This window comes from Schistosoma haematobium, chromosome 7 (assembly GCF_000699445.3).
Source record: "Schistosoma haematobium chromosome 7, whole genome shotgun sequence".
Classification (NCBI taxonomy): Eukaryota; Metazoa; Platyhelminthes; class Trematoda; order Strigeidida; family Schistosomatidae; genus Schistosoma; species Schistosoma haematobium.
In genome coordinates this window covers 418115-438681 of record NC_067202.1, presented here as the reverse complement: position 1 = coordinate 438681, position 20567 = coordinate 418115, and the positions used below count along the sequence as shown (strand labels likewise).

Sequence of the window (20567 nt, the reverse complement as noted above, 5' to 3'; positions counted from 1 at the left end):
TATTGGTCATGCTGTTGTTATACCCTGCTTCAAAAATATTCACAAAGTTATTCTGCTCTATGCTTCATTAAAAATTAATCTTCATTGAAGAAACAAGTTGTTGGAGATTAGTTCATTGATATCATTAATGTATTAATATATTACGACTGTCTAGAGATACCTATAAAATCAGAATATAATTTTGATAACTGACCAATTTGTGAACATATTTCATCGTAACATTAATTTAATCTTATCCCTAACAAGGCAAGAACATCATCTAGTATTAATTAGAGTTTGTCGTTTGTTTGCGACATGATTTGTATAAAACTAACAGTAGTATAACCTCCAAAATTAAGAGAATGAAATTTTGCTTTATTCCTTAGGCATATCAATAGTCTATGATAAAAACAAGATCTAGAACAACATATATAAGCGGACAATATTGTTTTCGATTAGATCCTCATCAGGCTTTACTGTAATATACTTATTTATTTTAACACATAGATATTGGTACAGTGAGGCACGAAATACATATGCGCCACGCAAATCTCATTCGATATGTGTGAGGGCTGTGATACTGCCCGGGTGCCCAAACCGAAGCAGGTGGTTTTCTTAGGGGCCACACCCGGAGCTTTCGACATGAAGGTCTGATCCACAAGGCAGTGGGACATCGTAAGGAGATGCAGTCCAATGGTAGCCAGTGACCAACGATTGGTTCATACGCCATTTGTTCCTTCAGTCAGTAACAACGTAGAACTTCGTACGTACGTACATCAGTTCGAGTTGCCACACCACATTAGCATAGAGATGCAGTGGTCGATTCAAATCCCGTAGTGGTAGAGGTAATAAGAGTATAAGCAGTAATCGGGAAGATTAGTGTTTGGAGATGTTACTTAAAGAGTATAATACAGTGAAATAAATTTGAGAGGAGAAAAAAAAGAGACAAGGAGGAATAAGGAAATCAAAATTTGGGAGAACACAAAGAGTGTATGCGCCTGCGCCATTGCAAACGATTTTGAGACATGTCATTCAGGGTCCCTAACCATCGGTTGCTATCATCTCGCGGTCCCCAACCACGTAGTCTACACCTACCGACATGACTCAGACCACTTGTCAGTGATTTCATGGACTTGTGCCATGTTTTGGTCTGGCCGCCCCTAGCTTTCTTCCAACCTACTCCTATACCACTGAACATCGCACATCGAGGCAGTCGGTGGTTGGGCATACGTAACACGTGTCCCAGCCATCTCAACTGGTGAAGTTTTTCTACTTCATCAATCGATTTGCCATCCTTACCTAGTACCCGTTTCCTAACAACTGCATTGCTTACTTGATGGTCCCATGATATACGAGCAATATTTCGAAGACCCCTATGATGAAATACTAGTAACCTACGAATATCCTCTACTCTTACCGGCCATGTTTCACTGCCATAAAGTAGGACGGAACGAACTGCTGCGCAGTACACCCGTCCTTTGGTTGATAGACGGATATCTCGCCTACGCCATAAATGACGCAAGTTGGTAAAAGCTAGTCGAGCCTTCTGTATCCGTGCTGAGATTTCGTCACACACCAGACCACAAGGGCTGGTGAGACTTCCAAGATAAGTGAAGCGATCGACACGCTCAATTACTTCACTCCCTATCATTAGTTCGGGTGTCAATGCAACCCAATCCTGAAGCAACATTTTGCATTTCGAGGGGGAGAATCGCATCCCGAACATGCTTGCATTGTTGCTTAGAGTGATCAGAAGACTCTGCATTTTGTCAGCGTCTTCGCCAAATAAAACTATGTCACCAGCATATTCTAAGTCAACAAGTGAACCTCCCGGTAGAAGTTCAACCCCTGGAAATCTAGACGAGGAAGGTGTTATCTCTAAAAGTACGTCAATGACAAAGTTGAACAAGAATGGGGAGAGTGGACAGCCCTAACGAACACCACTTGAGGTAACCAATTCTGATGACAGTTCGCCATAAGCTCTCACTCTACCAGTTGTGTTCGAGTAGAGAGCCTTTATAAGGTTAATGTGCTTCTTTGGTACTCCTTTCAGTGACAAACACTGCCATTGAACCTTACGATCAACAGAGTCGAATGCCGCCTTAAGGTCGAGAAATACAACCATTGTGGGGCGTCTGAATGTGTGTCTGTGTTTTAGAACCTGACGTAGTGTGAATATCTGATCTATACAACCACGTCCAGGTCGAAAACCAGCCTGATTTTCTCTAGTCTGCTCTTCACGAGCTTTGGTTAGGCGTCGAAGTATTATTGAAGCTAATATTTTAGACACTATATTAGTCAAACTGATTCCTCTGTGATTGTCACAAGAGGACTTTTGTGCCTTCTTATAGACTGGCACAATCAGTGATTGAGACCAGTCAGATGGGATTACGTCCAGTTCCCAAATTCTACCTAAGACCTCAGTTAATCTCACTGCTAATACTGGACCACCATCCTTAAAAATCTCAGGAGTAAACCTGTCAGGGCCTGCTGCTCTCCCTCGCTTCAGATTTCCTATGGCTTTTTCAACTTCGTAAAGAGACGGAGGACCTACATTAACTTGCCATTCAGGTTGACTGGAGATCGTGGGAAACCGAAGTGTGGCTGAAGGCCAGTTGAACTGATCCCTGAAGTGTTCTGCCCATCGATCTAATCTCCTGGATTGAGAATGTATAATATGTCTATCTTTCTCTGAGATTGTTTCGCTAACAGTCGGTTTCCTTAACAAGTCTGAACAATTGTCTGCTATTACCTGTTGCCGCTGCCTTTTCCATCTCTCTTGCTTTCGCTACCCACCACTGTTCACGATCATTGCGTAGACTTCTTGTCAGCTTGCGCTTAAGCTGACTTCGCTCTTCATTATGTTCAGAGCCAGGTGAAATGAGTTTCCGAGCATCTATCAGTGCGATAGATGCCGCTGAGATCCAGTGTTGCTCCCTAACCTTACGGGTTACCTTACTGGCAGATATCACTGCTGTTTCCACAGCTTTTCGGATATCATTCCATGCTGCCTCGGAGTGGGCATCACATACATGGCTGCGTAACTGTTTTCCTAGTTGTTCCTGAAATATACTCTTAGCTTGACTATCATTAAGTAGGGCCCTAAGAGGTTTCCTTGCAGCGTCTTTCCTACGTCCAGTAAAACGCAGACAGATACGCGCTCGTACTAGAGCATGATCTGAATCTAAGCATGTGCTCCAGAATGAGCGACAGTCTTCTATGGAGCCCCTCCATCGGTGGCTGATAGCGATGTGATCTATTTGGGTCCAACGTTGGGACGAATTAGGGGGTCTCCATGTTAAAAGATGTTTTTCCTTATGCCTAAAGTTAGTATTTGCAAGAAAGAGGCGGTTATCTGAGCATAGCTGCAACAGACGGTCGCCATTATCTGTTCTTTGAGCCACGATGCTATAAGATCCACCCAAGTGTCTTTCCCTATCGCTTAGTTTACCTACTTGAGCATTAAAGTCACCGGCCACTATTACTACATCAGAGTGCCTAGCTTTTCGGAGAAGGTCGGAGAGCTTTCTGTAAAACTCATCCTTTACATCATCTGAGCTGCAGTCAGTGGGAGAATAGGCAGAAGCGACGAAGAGGCAACGACAAGTGTCCCTATCTTTTCTGATCCTTACTGTTCCGTTTAGTCGGGCAGCGCACAAACGACTGTCTACTGGGATCCAGTCTAAGAGAGCTAGTTCTGCCCTAGGACTCAATGCGATACCTACGCCGGCGAGGCCACGGGAAGCAGAATCAGGGCTTCCAGATACACGAAGTGTGAATCGAGTCGGTTCTTTATTTTGGAATGGTGAGGTCAAATAGATGACGCTACTCGGATCCTGTATGCGCGTTTCGGAGACGCAGCACACATCGATGGCGCGAGATTCTAAAGTCCTGTCTAAGGAAGCCTGTTGTCCTATTTGGCACAGTATTCGTACGTTAAAAGCTCCTACGTGTAGTTTAGAGCGTGGTTTCAGGAGACCAGGAATAGCGTTCCACGTACTCAAATCGTTTGCCCTAGCGGTGCGAAATGATAAAGAGACGTGAGAAGGGTTAGTCATGGAGATAAGAGAGGTATTAGGAGGTGTAGGAAGGATTTGAATGTGGCCAACTTGTTCTCGTGTGCTGTTACGGGTATGAGGGCTGATATCACTTCCTGGCTGCCCACACCGTGGAAGGGTATTTCTTGAGGAACCTGAAAAGGATATTGGATTAGTGTTGGTCTTAACGACCTGGGAGCGTGACAGCAGTGCCCAAGGGACAACTGCTTGTTCCTTCAGGATACTGGAGCCCATGTGCACCATCGGTTTGGAATCAGGGTTTTCCAACTCCCCTAGGTGGACTCTCCATGTCTACCAACCCGGTTAAAGCGACGGACATTCACTTTTCGTCCTCTCAATTTCGTAAACAACACTCGTGGTGCGAGAAGGCAGTGAGTAGGACTTCCCTGGCAGAGACTATATGCGCGTGGCCATGTGAGAGCATTTCGAAAGGGAGAGCGGACTCTACCCACTCTCGGCCGTACTATAATATACAGTAATGTATTTATATGCATATACGAAATTATTAAACCAATCAAAGTAGTTTATGAGTCAATGATAATGGAAAAGATTAAATAAGTAAACTTAATAAGCGAAAAGTACAAATTGATAGCATGATGACTGGTGTACTAGTTTTGATAAGAATAATAAAAGCTTAAATCAATGTTACATAATCGGAAATAGGTCAATGATTAGAAAAATACAAACACTGAAATAACATTCATAGAAAAATTATGAGACTACGTAATAAGAGGTGTTCAGATAATTGGACCGTGAAGTGTATATCTGAGATAAGAAAAGGGTGGGAGGGTGTGAAGAAAAATAAACGAACAAAGAGTACGGAAAATAATAATAAATAAAATCATTTATTAACGCCAAGGGAGAGATAAGGGTGTTACAAATTCCTTATGAACACAAAGACTTTGATTGTTGGCTCGAATTCCTGCTCTATGTAAGAGACGAGATCGAACACCTTAGGGAAAACTAGTAGGAATACGATAAATGACTTGTTTCTGTCCACTACATGATCGGTCAAATGGGATATAACCGAGCTGCGTATTGTCTTGACATTACCTTTTCTTAACCATGAAGGGAGGTGTTCACTAACTCTTTGGTTCAAAACAAAATCAAATACTCCTATTTTACACGAAATGATGTCAAAATTCTCGTTACCAAACTTTTGAAAATATGGTATCCAGGGTGGAAGTTACTCTTTTATGATTGTAAATTTTTTTCTTTCCAACGTTATCTCTAATGTTAAATTTTATTTTACTTTTTCTTTAAAATTTAGATTATCTACAATAAAAATATATCTCCAACTACAACACTACAAATTTCTAATGATTTTACAAGTATAATACCTCAAGAATGTAATAATAATAATAATAATGGCAGTACAAACGAATGTATCCGAGCATTTCAGTTGAAAATGAAAAATTTCCAACATTTCGATTCTAAATTCATTTTAACTCTTCTACTTCGAATTAGTTTGAATCTTATCAACTCGGATAATCTACATAATACATCATCATCTATTAATTCAGATAAATTAGTCTCATTTGTTGTTTATCAGTTATTACCACATTTAGCTGAGAAATATTCTCCATCTGATTATCAACAATTAATTAATCATTGTCTTTTGTATGCGGCAAATTACATAGGTTTAACTGATCACCTCAAACTTTTGGAGTCAGTTAAATTGGGATCTTTAACTGATTTTAGTGATTATTTGTCAATAAATCTAACTGATGTAGTCGTTTTGAATAATGATTCTCGTGTTAATGATTATCTAACTATTTTAAACCGTGAGTGTATTTTATATACCATATAAGTGTATGGCACGTTACGTAATATGTGATCGACTTTTTTTATAACAGAAATCGGAGTTCTACATTTTGTCATAAAATTTACATCCTGATCTCCATTGTAAATGATTCAATAAGCCAATCAAAATTCGCCAACTGAGAAGGTCACGTCGTGCTAATGGAAGATCTCCTGTTAACACGTGCATGTGATTGGTCAAAAAGTAGTTTATTTTCTAGGGATAACATGTATTAATGAGTGTTGATGTATGTGAGTCAGTTTGGTCCAAATTATTACTTTCCCTACCCTTAGTCTTCTCGCTTAGTAGCTGGTTCAGGGCATGTCCCTAGAATGTTTGTACATCAGTATCAATTTTGAACGGCGCGCCTAATAACAATAGACCGCATATATATATATATATATATATATATATATATATATATATATATATATATATAATCCGCTCCACTATTATTATTATTAAGAAGTCTATAATGTTGGATTAATGTAATAATTGGTTATATATATATAACCAATTATTACATTAATCCAACATTATAGACTTCTTAATAATAATAATAGTGGAGCGGATTCATTTACTTCTTATCTTTCTTCAAGAGTCTTCAGCTCCAATATTATTGCATGCTTTCCACTCCTCTAATTCATTCTGTTTTTGAACCATATTCTCTTGAAATACCGTGGCTCGTTTAGAGGACAGTCGGCTCTTCGTCTCAAAATGCTCACGTGCAACCGAGTATATATATAGTCTTTGTCAGAAAAATTCTCTTTACTGCCCTTATACAGAATAGGAGCTTTTTATGAAAATGAAAGAAAAAACGGAAAGCAAAATTTCTCTGCTTTAATCTGGGTGGCGGTTACTAAACCGATGATGTACATAGGATCCAGGATCCTGAGAGAATAATTGGCGTATGTGCCCGTTTTGTTTGCCATGTACTGTAGAATCGCATATCCTGACGTCGATTTTACAATTAATTGGACACTGAATAGGGATCAATGTTATATATATCAGGTTCTTAGCGCTAATCGAATTCTATCGACCAAGTTGCAGTGAGACCAAATGACTCAGCACCACGTCCATTATACTGAGATATAAGGTTTTCTTAAGATTACCTTGCTGACGAGTGTCAAATTGCACAAAATCTAGGTTCAGGGTTTTCTATAGACTATCTTCAATCAGCATCTTACCTAACGGTGGTCTACTGCCAAAAGCTCAGAGAGTGACGTCCTAAAACAGCCACTCACTTCGGTTTGAGAATGCTTAGCATATTCTAACATTTACACAAATATTATAGTGATTACTACTATTTACTTTTATTTAAACAGTTTTGTTGTTTATTGTTTACTCTATCATCTTTTATATGTCTTTCATTTCATACTGTATAATTTTCTATATTCTTCTTCATTATATTTTAGCATATCGACTATTAAATGGATTAGTTTATGTTTTGAAAGAATATGAACTGGATCATAAAGTTGATCAACTATACAATCAAGAACCGATTGTTTCATTATCAACATATTTAAATACTGCTAATCAACTTATTCAATCAATGCTTATTTATTGTCAAGATTATAAAATGATTATTTTACAATTTACTAATGAAATAGATTATAAAAACTTATTAGAAAGTATTCAATTGATAAATCAATTTATTCTAGCTTTCATTGAATTTCAATCATTGATACAATCCATTGAAAAATGTATTGGTTCATCAATTCAATTACCTTTTAATTCTATTGGATCATTTTATCGATGTAGTCAAGATGCAAAATATTTTTATCATTTATTAAATAATTGGATGCAAATATTCAGTCGATTAGCTATGACATATGAATATAAAGATAATATCTCTGATGAATTAATTCATGATAGTAATCATAAACGTATACAACGATCACAGATTTCTGAATCAACTATAAAGAAACTCAAGTAATCAACGAATAATAATAGTTATTATTATTGTTTTTTTCTTCATATTTCACCATTTATTAGCCAATTCACACGAATGCTTAACATGATATAGAATGCTAAAAATGATAATTAGCATTTGCTAACGATAATGTAGTCGTATTTGAAGATTTTGATGACTAAAGTGGCTAAGAGATTCGTTAAGCACCCCCCCCGTATCTCGACATGAAATAGTAGCTGGTGTATGGAAAGCTATTTTTATTTATTTATTTTATTTCAACACATAGATAATGGTACAAAGAGGCACCAAATACATATGCGCCATGCAAATCTCATTCGATATGTGTGAGGGCTGTGATACTGCCCGGGTGCCCAAACCGAAGCAGGTGGTTTTCTTAGGGGCCACACCCGGAGCCATCGACCTGAAGGTCTGATCCACAAGGCAGTGGGGCATCGTAAGGAGATGCAGTCCAATGGTAGCCAGTGACCAACGATTGGTTCATACGCCATTTGTTCTTTCAGGATACTGGAGTCCATGTGCACCATTGGTTTGGAATCCGGTTAAAGCGCCGGGTATTCGCTTTTCGTCCTCTGAATTTCGTAAACAACACTCGTGGTGCGAGAAGGCAGTGAGTAGGACTTCCCTGGCAGAGGCTATATATGCGTGGCCGTGTAAGAGCATTTCGAAAGGGAGAGCGGACTCTCCCCACTCTCGGCCGTACCAGAGCATTTGGGGGCTTAAAATGAGCTAGGGGTAATATATATTGCAAATTAACCAAGAACATCGATTGTAATAGTGAATTTTTTTGTTTATATATTCGATATGAAATCTTTATTTTCGCATAAAACCAAATGTAGTTCGTATAGGTGTTAGTCCAGATTTTAAAATATTCCTTAAAACTATTTGTAAATAGTTTGATGGTACAATGAGAAGTTGATCTAAAACAAAATGTAATGTATTATACCTCAATTAATAAGTTGCAACGTAGGACCTGGTATGTATGTGAATCAGTTGAAGTCCCCGTATCTCATTATCACAGAGAGATGAAACTGTCAGGCTATATCCCAGAATAGTAAAGGTAGTAACAGTAACAGTGATAACAGAAAAAAATTACCCTTGTAATATATGATTTAGAAAGAAAATTTGAATGAGTAAAATGAAAACAAAAGGTTATGAGAAATTCAGAAGCTCAAAATTTGTGGGAAGACAAAGAATGTGTGCACCTACACCGTTTCAAACAAATCCAAGTCATGTCGTTCAAACTCTCTAACTAATGATTACGATAATCATGCGAACACTAACCAGGTAGTCTACACCTATCAACATGGTTAAGTCCAATAGTCAATGAATTCATGGACTGATGCCATATTTTGGTTTGGCTGAGCGTAGCATTGTTTCGGCATACTCTTACACCGGACAACATAGTCCACCGAGGTAGGTGTTGGTTCGGCATAGGTAACACATGTCTGAAAGACCACAGTTGATGAAGATTTACAACTTCATCAATCGATTAGCCATCCTTAACTATCACAATATTCCTTACCTAAGGATTGCTTACTCGATGATCAGAAATACAGGAATTAGGCTTCGAGTATTCCGATGATCGTATACTAGTAATCTACAGATATTTTCTATTTTTGATGGGTGTTTCACGTGAATAAAGTAGAACAGAGAACCGATGTGGAGTGAACTGGTCCTTTGGTTGACAGATGAGTGTCTTGATTACACCACAAATGATGCAAGTTTGCACAATCCACTTGATCCTTCTCTACCCGTGTCGAGGTTTTTTTAGGCAATGGAATATGAGGACTGCTGAGACTGTTTAGATAAATGAAGCGGTTGATGAGCTAAACTACTTCACTCTCATTAGTTCAGGTGCTGACGCACGCCGGCCACGAAAAAACACTACATTTGGAGGAAGAGTATTGTCTTATTATAAAGCTATTTGGAATCACTCACTCTAAAGTAAGCAATAACAGTCCAAATGCAACCATTTCATTATGACTAACACTCAAAAAAAAGAATTAGTTTTATTGTGAAATTAAACTAAATTCGTCAACATTTTCTTTTTAAATCGTTTTAGTGATACTTTCTGTCAATTCTACAAAATTCTATCAAAAGCATTTCATCATTGTCCATCTGAATCATGGTTAGAAATTGGTTTACAATATACATTATTCGCTTCAGGTAATGAATATTTTCTTGAATTATCAAGAAATTTCTGTTTAAATTTCAATGAATCACGTATAAATTTACAGAAAACTATTGAATTATCGGAAAATTCATTAAATGCATGGAGAATTTGTTTATTAAATGCTATTCGTACTTATGTGAATACATCTGTACCAATAAGATCTGATTTAAAAATGGTATTTACTGATTGTCAAACATCATCATCATCATCAAATGTCTACTCTAATAGAATTATAGATCCTAATGAACGTTTAGCACGTCATTGTCTATCCATTATTGATTCATTACATAATCAAATGAATTGGAATCAATCATTTTTATTAGAATTTCATATAGAAAAATGTTTATTAGATGCATCAACATTTCTTGGAACAATTCATAAAATATTATCACCATCAATGATATCATCATCTTATTTACCATATAAATTAAGATATTTATGGTGTACTACTACTACTACTACTACTACTACTACTACTACTACTACTACTACTACTACTAATAATAATAATAATAATAATAATAATAATAATAGTAATAATAATAATAATAATAATAATAGTGATAATCAATCGGATGAATTATGTAATAAACGTATTGATTTATTGATTGATGCATTCAATAAATTAATTAAATTATTTTCCATAGATACTAAAACTAATTATGATAATAATTATCTAAAAAATTTATTTAATTCAATATTATTACATAATATAGCTAATAGTTTCTTAATAAACATTGAACAAGTAAAAAGATGTTTTATTCATTCCATGTATCATTATATCAAATTAAATACAAATGATGATTATCCTAATGTATATTTATTACATTTAACTTATAATTATTTAAATGATTTAATTGAATTACGTAATGAATTATGTTGGCATGAATGTGCTCATTGGGCTGGTTATGAATCAGAATTATATGATCCATCAGATATTTCTAATCATCATCATTATACTACTCATATCAATAGTAGTAGTAATAATACTATTAAGAAATTTGATAATAAATTATATTCATGGACATATTTACATGCATTATATAATATTGAACGTTCAAAATATAATTTCACTAATATGAATATAGATATAATGGAATTATGGAATGTTGAACGTTATCGTTTACGTTTAGCTAGATATGCATTAGCATATTGTAAATCATTAGAATATTTATATGATTTATGTAATTTTATTGGATTATGTACATTACGTCTTGAATGGATTACATTATCGATTATTATGTTAAATAATAATAAAAAAGAAGGAAGTAATATTAAAAAGTTATCTCGTAATATGTATAAACAACTTGTTAAATTAATATCATCAGAATATCATCAATTAGAAACTGAGAATAATAATAATAATAATCATGATAAAGGTATTACATTATGTTTACCACCATATTATTCAGAATTAACAAATGATCTATTCACTGAATTAAGATCAAATATATTCGATGAACTGGAACCAATTAATTATCCTAATTATGGTTTAAATGAACAACGTCTATGGTTTGCTTTTCTTATTCATTGGGCTAAATTGAATCAAATCAATATATTTAATGATCATAATGATGATTGTAATCCTAATATTATTTGGTGTAAAACATTTTTAGAAGTAATGAATCGTGATACACGTTTAGCAATTAGTTATTCAGCTATTGGTTCAAAATGTTGTCGATTTTATTCATCTAATTCAATGTCCTATTTGAATTATATAAATCAAGTTAGTTCTGTTCTATTACCATTTATGGAATCATCTAGTATTTCTGAGAATTTTGATAGTACATGTCGTATTGTATTAGTTCTATTATGTTATATTTTAATATCAGTTTATGAATATAAAACTATGGAATATTGTCTTCCATGTGGATGTTTTCCATCAGGTAAATATTTATGTTCAAAATATTGTTCTTTTATAACATCTAATGATTTTAGTCAAGAATTTAATCAACTTCATAAACAACTTATTCATACATTGTCAATTGTTTTAAGGGAAAGTCTTATTCATCGTCTTGTTATTAAATTTCCAAGTATTGATTTTGTACGATTTCATAATGATCAAAACTATCGAGAAGATACTATATATGGATTATGTTCAACGAATTTTTCACTTGGTCTACGATTATGTTCATGTTATAATCTTTCACAAATTGAAGGTATATTTTGTCATCTTGAATATTTATTCCGTGATGAAGATTGTACTAATGATAAAATTAAAAAAATGATAAATTATATTATTCAATGGATTTTAACATATCCAAATGGAATGAAAATTTTAATTCATCGTATCCAACAAACTATTTATCCATTTCTAATACAACTTTCACAAATAAAATTATTTTTTGATGTATTACCTAATGAGTGTGATTTACAGGTATTTGATGGTCTTCAAATACAATTACATCGAAAGATATTAGATATTTTATCAAAATTAAACGTTGATGATACATTTTTCAATTGTATAAGTTATCCTGAATTCCTCAAGTATCTTCATCAATCTTCTGAATTGCATAATCATCCACTTTTTAACTTTATCAAAACTAAATCTGATGCTGATGTTGTAGCGAAAATTGTTGAACAATTACAAACTGATGATAACAGTAATGAGATCACATCTTTACAAGTTGGTGATATTTATGCAATATTTGGTTTAAGAGTGTTTTATAACTCGACATTATTTGAATCTTTCAAAAATATGTCTGACTTATTAAAATTATTTGAATTGATCGCTCCAGGTAACACTTCAAATGATGTTTCACGCTTTGTAAAGTGGTTGAATGAATTGTTATATGATAGTACATTTTCAGAAAATTTATCTATTAGTCAACGTCGTTTGGTTTTGAAATCGGCACATTCTTTTGTTTCAAGGTTAGTACTGTTTTAATGCCATTTTATTTGTCTTCATTACAGGGGTTTTTCGAGATTGTTAAATGTTATTAAGATCACAAATCAACCTAAGTTACATAAGCATTGGAAACCAGTATTTTCTCGGCATGTGTTCTGTCTTTGTATGGGATTCATCAACTGTGTTTATCTACGATTCCACCATAGAATGAACCCAGGATCCCTAGGTTTTGCAGCGAGCGCTTGACCTCTAGACCACTGAATCGACATCAAATGTTATATGTGTCTACCTTCAGTCAATTTGTCAGATTCGAGAACCATCTTCTATTGTCGTTGGTTGGTAACCGCTTAACGCGGTTGAACTCCACTAGTTACGGCTTCTCGCTAGATCTCTGGGAATTACCTTTCGAAATTAGTCACTAGTGTCTACATGATAAAGGGGTTTTTGGAGACTGTTAAATAATATTGTGATCACAAACCAACGTATTTCTTATCGTTTAACTAATTTCCTAAACGAAATTGTCAGTATACTACTTAGTTTAAAATTTTCTTTTTCATCTTTCCATTGTTAACGTTTTAGCTTGACCAAATATAATATTAGTAATTAATATCACACTTTGTATCAAAGGTCTTTGTCTCAAGCTTTCACTGTGAACTAAAATTTTAATATTTAAATATACAAAAGAATCATTTAACGAGATAGTTATGAACGTACGTACAGACGGTTTTGGTGCTTATTTTACATAACAATCAAACATTTGTTATTTCCATATAAGTATCAGCAGTGGTTTTTTATGATAACATTTAGATGTTGCTGAGTAGATTTTCCTTATCTGTGTATATATACTCATTGTTCATGATTTTCACAAGGTCCAAACAACTAGGATGCATTGCATAGGAAGTTAAATAATCTCGCATAATCGATTACATACTCTTCTGCAGTGAATTTCATAACGTAACGATACACTTTAGGTAGGTTTTTCGGATTTTTCTGCTATTATACTGTCGATGACCTTAGATGGTGATCATGTGATTAAAGGTCAGTCATTGGTATTACTAATATTTCCAATTATTTTATCCTGATCATGTGAATTTCTTGCTACTTTGATAACGTGAAGTATAGCATCTTGAAGAACTGATTCACGTTGATCTCAAGTCATCTGCTGTGGATGGCTGATTGAAATCTTAAATGTTTGCAAATAGTAAACGATTAATGCGTGATCTTTGTTCTGGTTGCTAATTATCTGTACACATAATTTACCTATTGTTCTACTGAGTTTAAATTAGACTGGAATAGATATAGGCATTAGGTTTTAATAGACGTAGAACCTGGTACAAGTGTGTATAAGCTCAGGCAGGTATACCATATTAGCAGAATGAAGTGAAAGTAACATAATGACTAGCAATGGAGTCGAAATAGTGGTAGTAGCTGTGATAATGATCGAGGCTAAACATTGAGGATATGTTTCAAGAAGGTGGAATGAATGGAAAGTATATATGCAAAGGGACATTAGAACTTACGACTTAGAAGAAGATAAATTTTGAGAGCATTTGCAACACTATAACCAGTTTTACCCCATATGAATTAACATCACATGTTGATGTAGGCAGTGGTTCGGGATAAGTAATACATGTTCGAACCACCTTAGTTGATGAAGGTTTACAGCCTCAGCAGTTGATCTGGGATTTCGCGTCCAACCCTTCTTTCCAGCTGTTTCTAAGTGCTATTTATTCTTTTGATGCCTGCCTTCCAATTTTCGGCTGCATCGTGTTCTTTGGTGTGCCTCATTATTTTTTCCTTCAGAATTTCAAGCTAGAGCTTGCCTCATGATGCAGTTTGATGATTTTCTCAATGTGTGTCCCATCCACCTCCACCTTTTGTTTTTCTACCATAACAGGTTGTTGCTCATGGTATCCAGTCAACGGATATTGAGTATCTTATGTAGATAGTTGTTCATAAATACTTATACTTTTTGATGATGGTTGTAGTAGTTCTCCAAGTTTCAGATTTCATACAATGAAACTGTTTTGACATTTATATTGAAATTTCTAATTATGATGTTGGCTAACAAACAGTTATTTTGAATTCTATATAATTTTCAATTGTAGAAACACTGCTCTTGTTTTGTCACCATATATATATATATATATATACATATCTATGAGAAAGTGATACTTGTTTTGTATTCAATTGTAGGCTTGTATTTTAACTAGTCTCTTCTGATCATCCGTTTTTTTGCTGTTAACTCACAGCGTATCATTATTACTAGTATTGTTATTGCCGAATGACTTATTATTCTTTTTCTTTATTACAATTTATTTAGATTAAATCAACCTACTACTGAAATGGTGATCAATGATTATGTATTAAATTTCAATCAAATTTTATATTTATTAAATAATATTTTATTCCCTCAAGAGAATACCATTCATAATGATCAAGATGATTTCAATGAAATACATCTAAATAAGAATTTTATTAATAAATTCTTATTACCTAAAGAATTCTATTCTAAATTAATTAGTATAAAACCAACTAATCAATTAGCTAAAGTTAATTTCCTTAAAGAGTTTATCTTTACCATCATTAATAATCCTTTGAATTGTATTCATCAACATAGTAACAATGATATGTCATCTCATTCGGTTTGTTTAAATATTGCTACAAAATTACAAATTCTTGGCTGTTTACTACCACATTGTTTGAAAACGTTAAATATTGAAAATGAAGTATGTCTTCTATATATATATATATATATATATATTTGTTATTATTAAGAATAAGCATTATTGTTATCTATCATTATTCCTTTTGTATTGCTTGTTTAGATTTTCTCGTTTGATATTATTGAGGACTACAATTGATCAGTCTTTCTGTTAGCAGATGTGCATCTGGTCAGTCAGTTACAACGTAGGATCAGACACATTTATGCATCGGTTCAAGTTGCCATACCTCATTAGCACGGCAAGACGAACACTGAATTCATAGAAGGAGTTAACCAAATGGTTTATTAGATAAAAGAAAGATTTTATGTATGCATTTAGTACAGAAAGAAAGATATGAAGCGATTTTTATCTCATAGTTATGAGAAGGTAAAGAGTGTATACACCTACACCATTGTGATCGATCCTGAGCCATGACTCATGGAGCGGATTGACTCAGTATTCCCAGTATGTCACAAGCGATGAATGTTATCTAGCAGTGGAATCTAGGATGTGCGTTTCTCCCCATTTGGAACTCGTTAGATGAGTGTATCTGTGATGGCATTTGAAATAAGCGGTACTGGTTTCATGTCCCGGAGTGAACATTAACTCTTGGATCCAGGTACACCCAAATAACGAGTCCTGAATGGGGTGATGTCATATGAGATATATTACAACTTTGTCATTCATTTCGTCTTGGTTATGTGGTTACTAAAAGGGTTGTAGTAATTTTAGTATCAAAGCTAGTGAAGTACACTGAACATCTGAGAATCTAGTTCGGAAAGAAATTATGAATTGGAGGGAAAAAAGTATGCAATAATATTGACGCTAAAAACTTAAGGGGGAGATAAGTAGTGAATTCATCTTCTGCACTACCATATATACTTTCATACCACTTAGTTACTGAGTGCGTAGTTTCGCATTCAGTCGGACACCTTTAAGCTATTCAAGTTCTCGGTCTATTTGTTCACTTCTTTCATGTAAATGGTAACTGAAGATCTATTTGTAAAGGTTTGTATTTTCCCGTTGTTGATGTTAAAGACTACAATTGATCCGTCTCTGTCGTCATATATGCGCTTACTAGTTACAAATTCTTTTGAAGTTTGAAGTGAAATACGTTGGTTTCTAGTTTCTATTTGAACAACAATACTGGGATACAACCTCATCCGTCCGAAAATTTTCAAATAAAATTTAACGCATATGATATATCCTACTCGTAGCCGTCATCATAACTTTATAGAAGGAAATCTAGCTCAATGTGATTCACGTTTTGAGGTAGAAAAATAAAATGTTATCTATCAAATACAGCTACTCTTTGACTTGTTTATTCCCTCATAGTCAATTATACCTGTAATAAGGTGTGATTACTTTGATTTATAAATTAATTGTTTTCGTTCGAATTAAAGTTATGTTCTCTTATATGTAAGGTGTCCCCAAATGCCTTGGTATGACTGAGGGTGGGGAGAGTCAGCTCCCTCTCAAAATGATCTCACATGACCACGCTTATACAGCCACTGTCAGGAAAGTCCTACTCACTGACTTCTCTCATCACAGGTGTTGTTTACAAAATTGAGAGGACGAAAAGTAAATATCCGTCGCTTAAACCGGGCTGGTGGACACGGAGGTTACAACTAGGGGAGTTGGAAAACTATGAATCCAAACCAATGGTGTACATGGGCTCTAAGATCCTGAGGGAACAAATAGTGTATGAACCTATTGTTAATTACCGGCTACCATGGGACCGCATGTTCTTATTTATTTATTTGAACACATGAATATTGGTACACGAGAGCGCCAATATATATGCGCCACACAAAACAATGAGAATTCGAAGAGAAATAGAAAAAAAAGCTAAGGAGCGCAAAAAAAAAGAGAACAATAACGAAGAGATTGGTGTAAGGTAATGTGCTAGTAATCAGGGAACGCAAAAGTACAATCGGAAGAAACCTTTCAGGTAAGGGAGGCACAACCACCTTTTATGAAGAAAGTAAAAGAAGGTTACAGCAGGATCGCCATTGGCTTCTATTCTGAGCCATATCTGATAACGTCTCTAGCCACTGTGTAGCAACATCTCTCAGACCCCAACCAGGGAGTCCTGAAGGACCAACACAAGCCAGTCCTTTGCAGCTTTCTTTCATACCACGACACCATGTCATGCACTGACCACCTCTCCGCTTCTTCCAACCAGTCCCAGAGTCGGCAAATAATGCACGACGTGGAATTCTATGGGACGACATTCGTAGAACATGTCCAAGCCACCGAAGTCGGTGTTTCAAGATAGTAACACCAATTGAATTATCATCTCTGTGCCCGAACACACGATGCCGAACCTCTGGATTACTGACATGGTGTTGCCACTGAATGTCAGCAATCCTTCGGAGACAGCGATGATCAAACACAGAGAGTCGTCTAACGTCCTCAACTCGGAGAGGCCAGGTTTCACAAGCATAGAGCAAAACTGCTCTCACCGACGCGTTGTAGATCCGACCTTTTACAGCCAGACTAACATCACAAAGGCGCCAAAGGTGGCCCAGATTGGCATAAGCCGCTCTGGCTTTCACTATACGTGCATTGATCTCATCACTCACACCCCCACCAGCACTTATGCAGCTACCCAGATACATGAACTTCTCAACTACGTCTATCTGCTCACCATCCAGGGTGAGTACAGGATTGGAATCCTGCCAGTCTTGTAGAAGTACTTTGCACTTCGAAGGTGCAAAGCACATACCATACCTACGGACACTGATTGCCAACTGATTAAGTGCGGATTGCATGCCTTGGGCATTATCGCACAGTAAGACAATATCGTCCGCATACTCAAGGTCGACAAGATTTTCTCCAGGCAACAGATCCACACCACCATTACTTACATTCATCAGAACTGTTTCCAGAATGTCATCGATGGCAAAGTTGAAGAGGAATGGTGAGATTGGACAACCCTGCCTAACCCCACTACTCGAATGGAACAATGTCCTTACGTTGCTCCACTGCCTTGTGGGTCAAACCTTTAAGTCGAAGGCTCAGGGAGTAGCCCTCTCTGAAAACCACCTGCTTCGGTTTTGGTATACGAGCAGTATCACAGCCTACACAGAAATCAAGTAACTTGTATGGCACATATATATTTTCGATGCCCCTTTGTACTAATATTTTTTATATTCAAATAAATAACTAAAATATAAATTGAAATGGAATAATTTTTCAATCGATTCTTCTTCTTCTTCTACAGATTTGGTTAAATATTCTACAAGAAAACTTATCTATTTGTTTCTCATTATTATCATCAATATTTACATTAAATTTTGAATATTTTTCACAAATTAACATAAATCAACAACAACAACAACAACAACAGGAACAAATATCAACACAAATGTTTACTAATTCACAAGTTCAATTAATTTATCCACATCTTAATGATTTTCTTAATTTATTTATCAAAAATGATGATGATGATGTTCCTGATCCTGATCATGATCATGATCCATTGAATGATCCATATCGAATTGATTCTATAAAACTTTTAACTTGTCTTTTATCAAATATAACTATACGTCGTTTATTTGGTAAAAATTTATTAAAATCTTATTCTAATCCTATTAATGATTGGGATGAATTACATTTTACTAATACACTTACAATATTTATGAAAACATTAAATTATTTACAAAATTCTTTTAATAATTCACAATTATTATTATCAGAATTCAATAGTCAACTTTCATTATTATGCATTGAAAATGATGTAAATCAATTTCAAAATAGTATAATACAATTATTTGAACAAAATTTAATGATGATTAATAGTGATGATGATGATGATGATCATCATCATCATCAATTAAGGAACAATTTCATGGAGGATTCATTTACTATGATTAAGGAAAATGTAGAACTATTGAGATCAATTATTGAATTAATTGATCTGATCATAATCGACGGTAATTTCAATTGTTTGTTTGTTTTTTATTGAGATTATGAACCGACTGATGTTAGATCATCATTGAAAATCTGGAAGTACTGAACGGCCATTTGTCTTATGGTGGGACTCCTTAGCAGTGCGCATCTACGATGCCTCTCGCGGGATTCGAACCCGGGGCTTTTGGTTTCGAGAGCGAACGGAGCGGCACCCAACGGTGATAATGTCTAACGTCAACCAATCCACGAAATTCCGCGGCCATCTTGTATTGTACTGAGGTAGATACCTATCTCTACCCGACACGCTTTAGCTCCATTGTTCACGGCTTCTCACTAGAACTTCGGGAATTCCCTCACAAAGCTAGTCACTAGTGAGCACATGGTAATTATTAGTATCGTGTTGTGAAGATTATTAAGTTTTTAATTGAACCGGCTGATGTTAGACCACCATTGAATGGTCATTTTTGTGGTCGAAAATTTTCAACACTTCTCTATTACATGTTCTTGTGAATGAATGATGAAGAGTTATGACTAAATTGGATGCTTTCAGTGATGTTGTATTCTTTTAGCTCTTTGTGGAGGTTAAATTGTCATTTTGGACATCTTTAAATACGTTCATTTAAAATTGAAATTTTCAACTATTGCACAATTATTATATCAGTTTTGAATAATTGAAAAACTCAATTCCATATAAAGTAAGCGCTAAACATGTCTTCCAGTATAATAATCTAAACTTCACAATTACCCGATCAAAAACGTGTTAGATTGTCATCTTTAGGTTAAAACCTGATCTTCATTGGATTTTGGATTTAGGTACCATATGTTCGAGATCCATAGTCCTGTATTCAATATGGCAAATAAATAGGCCACTAAACCATGTCACCTAGGTGTTACTTTTTCATCTGGTTTAAATGTTTTTTTTTTCAAATATTGATTATAGTTTTACTGAGATCCCTGATATATTAAAGCTATTTGCAAATACAACATCGATTTGGCACACGCTATTTGAAGTATTTACTGCCAACATCATTTAATTTTATTCGTTATTAGTTGTTATTATTAGGGACTGTTAACACGATTAGATGTATATTATCCTTGTTTTAATGCAATGATACGATTATACACATCTGATCATAAGTTATCACCTACCTTTCA

At 35.1% G+C, this 20567-nt stretch overlaps 1 protein-coding gene across 1 annotated transcript in view; it reads left to right on the top strand.

Moving 5' to 3' along the window:
• MS3_00011162 (uncharacterized protein) overlaps window positions 1-20567 on the top strand; it is a gene marked incomplete at its 5' end in the record, with an annotated part of 30980 nt that overhangs the window by 9226 nt on the left and 1187 nt on the right. The window contains 5 exons of the mRNA XM_051219573.1: window positions 5308-5821; window positions 7254-7770; window positions 9834-12815; window positions 15116-15521; window positions 18724-19435. Of these exons, the coding sequence (XP_051064175.1) occupies window positions 5308-5821; window positions 7254-7770; window positions 9834-12815; window positions 15116-15521; window positions 18724-19435 (5131 nt within the window). The remainder of the gene's footprint in view (window positions 1-5307; window positions 5822-7253; window positions 7771-9833; window positions 12816-15115; window positions 15522-18723; window positions 19436-20567) is intronic.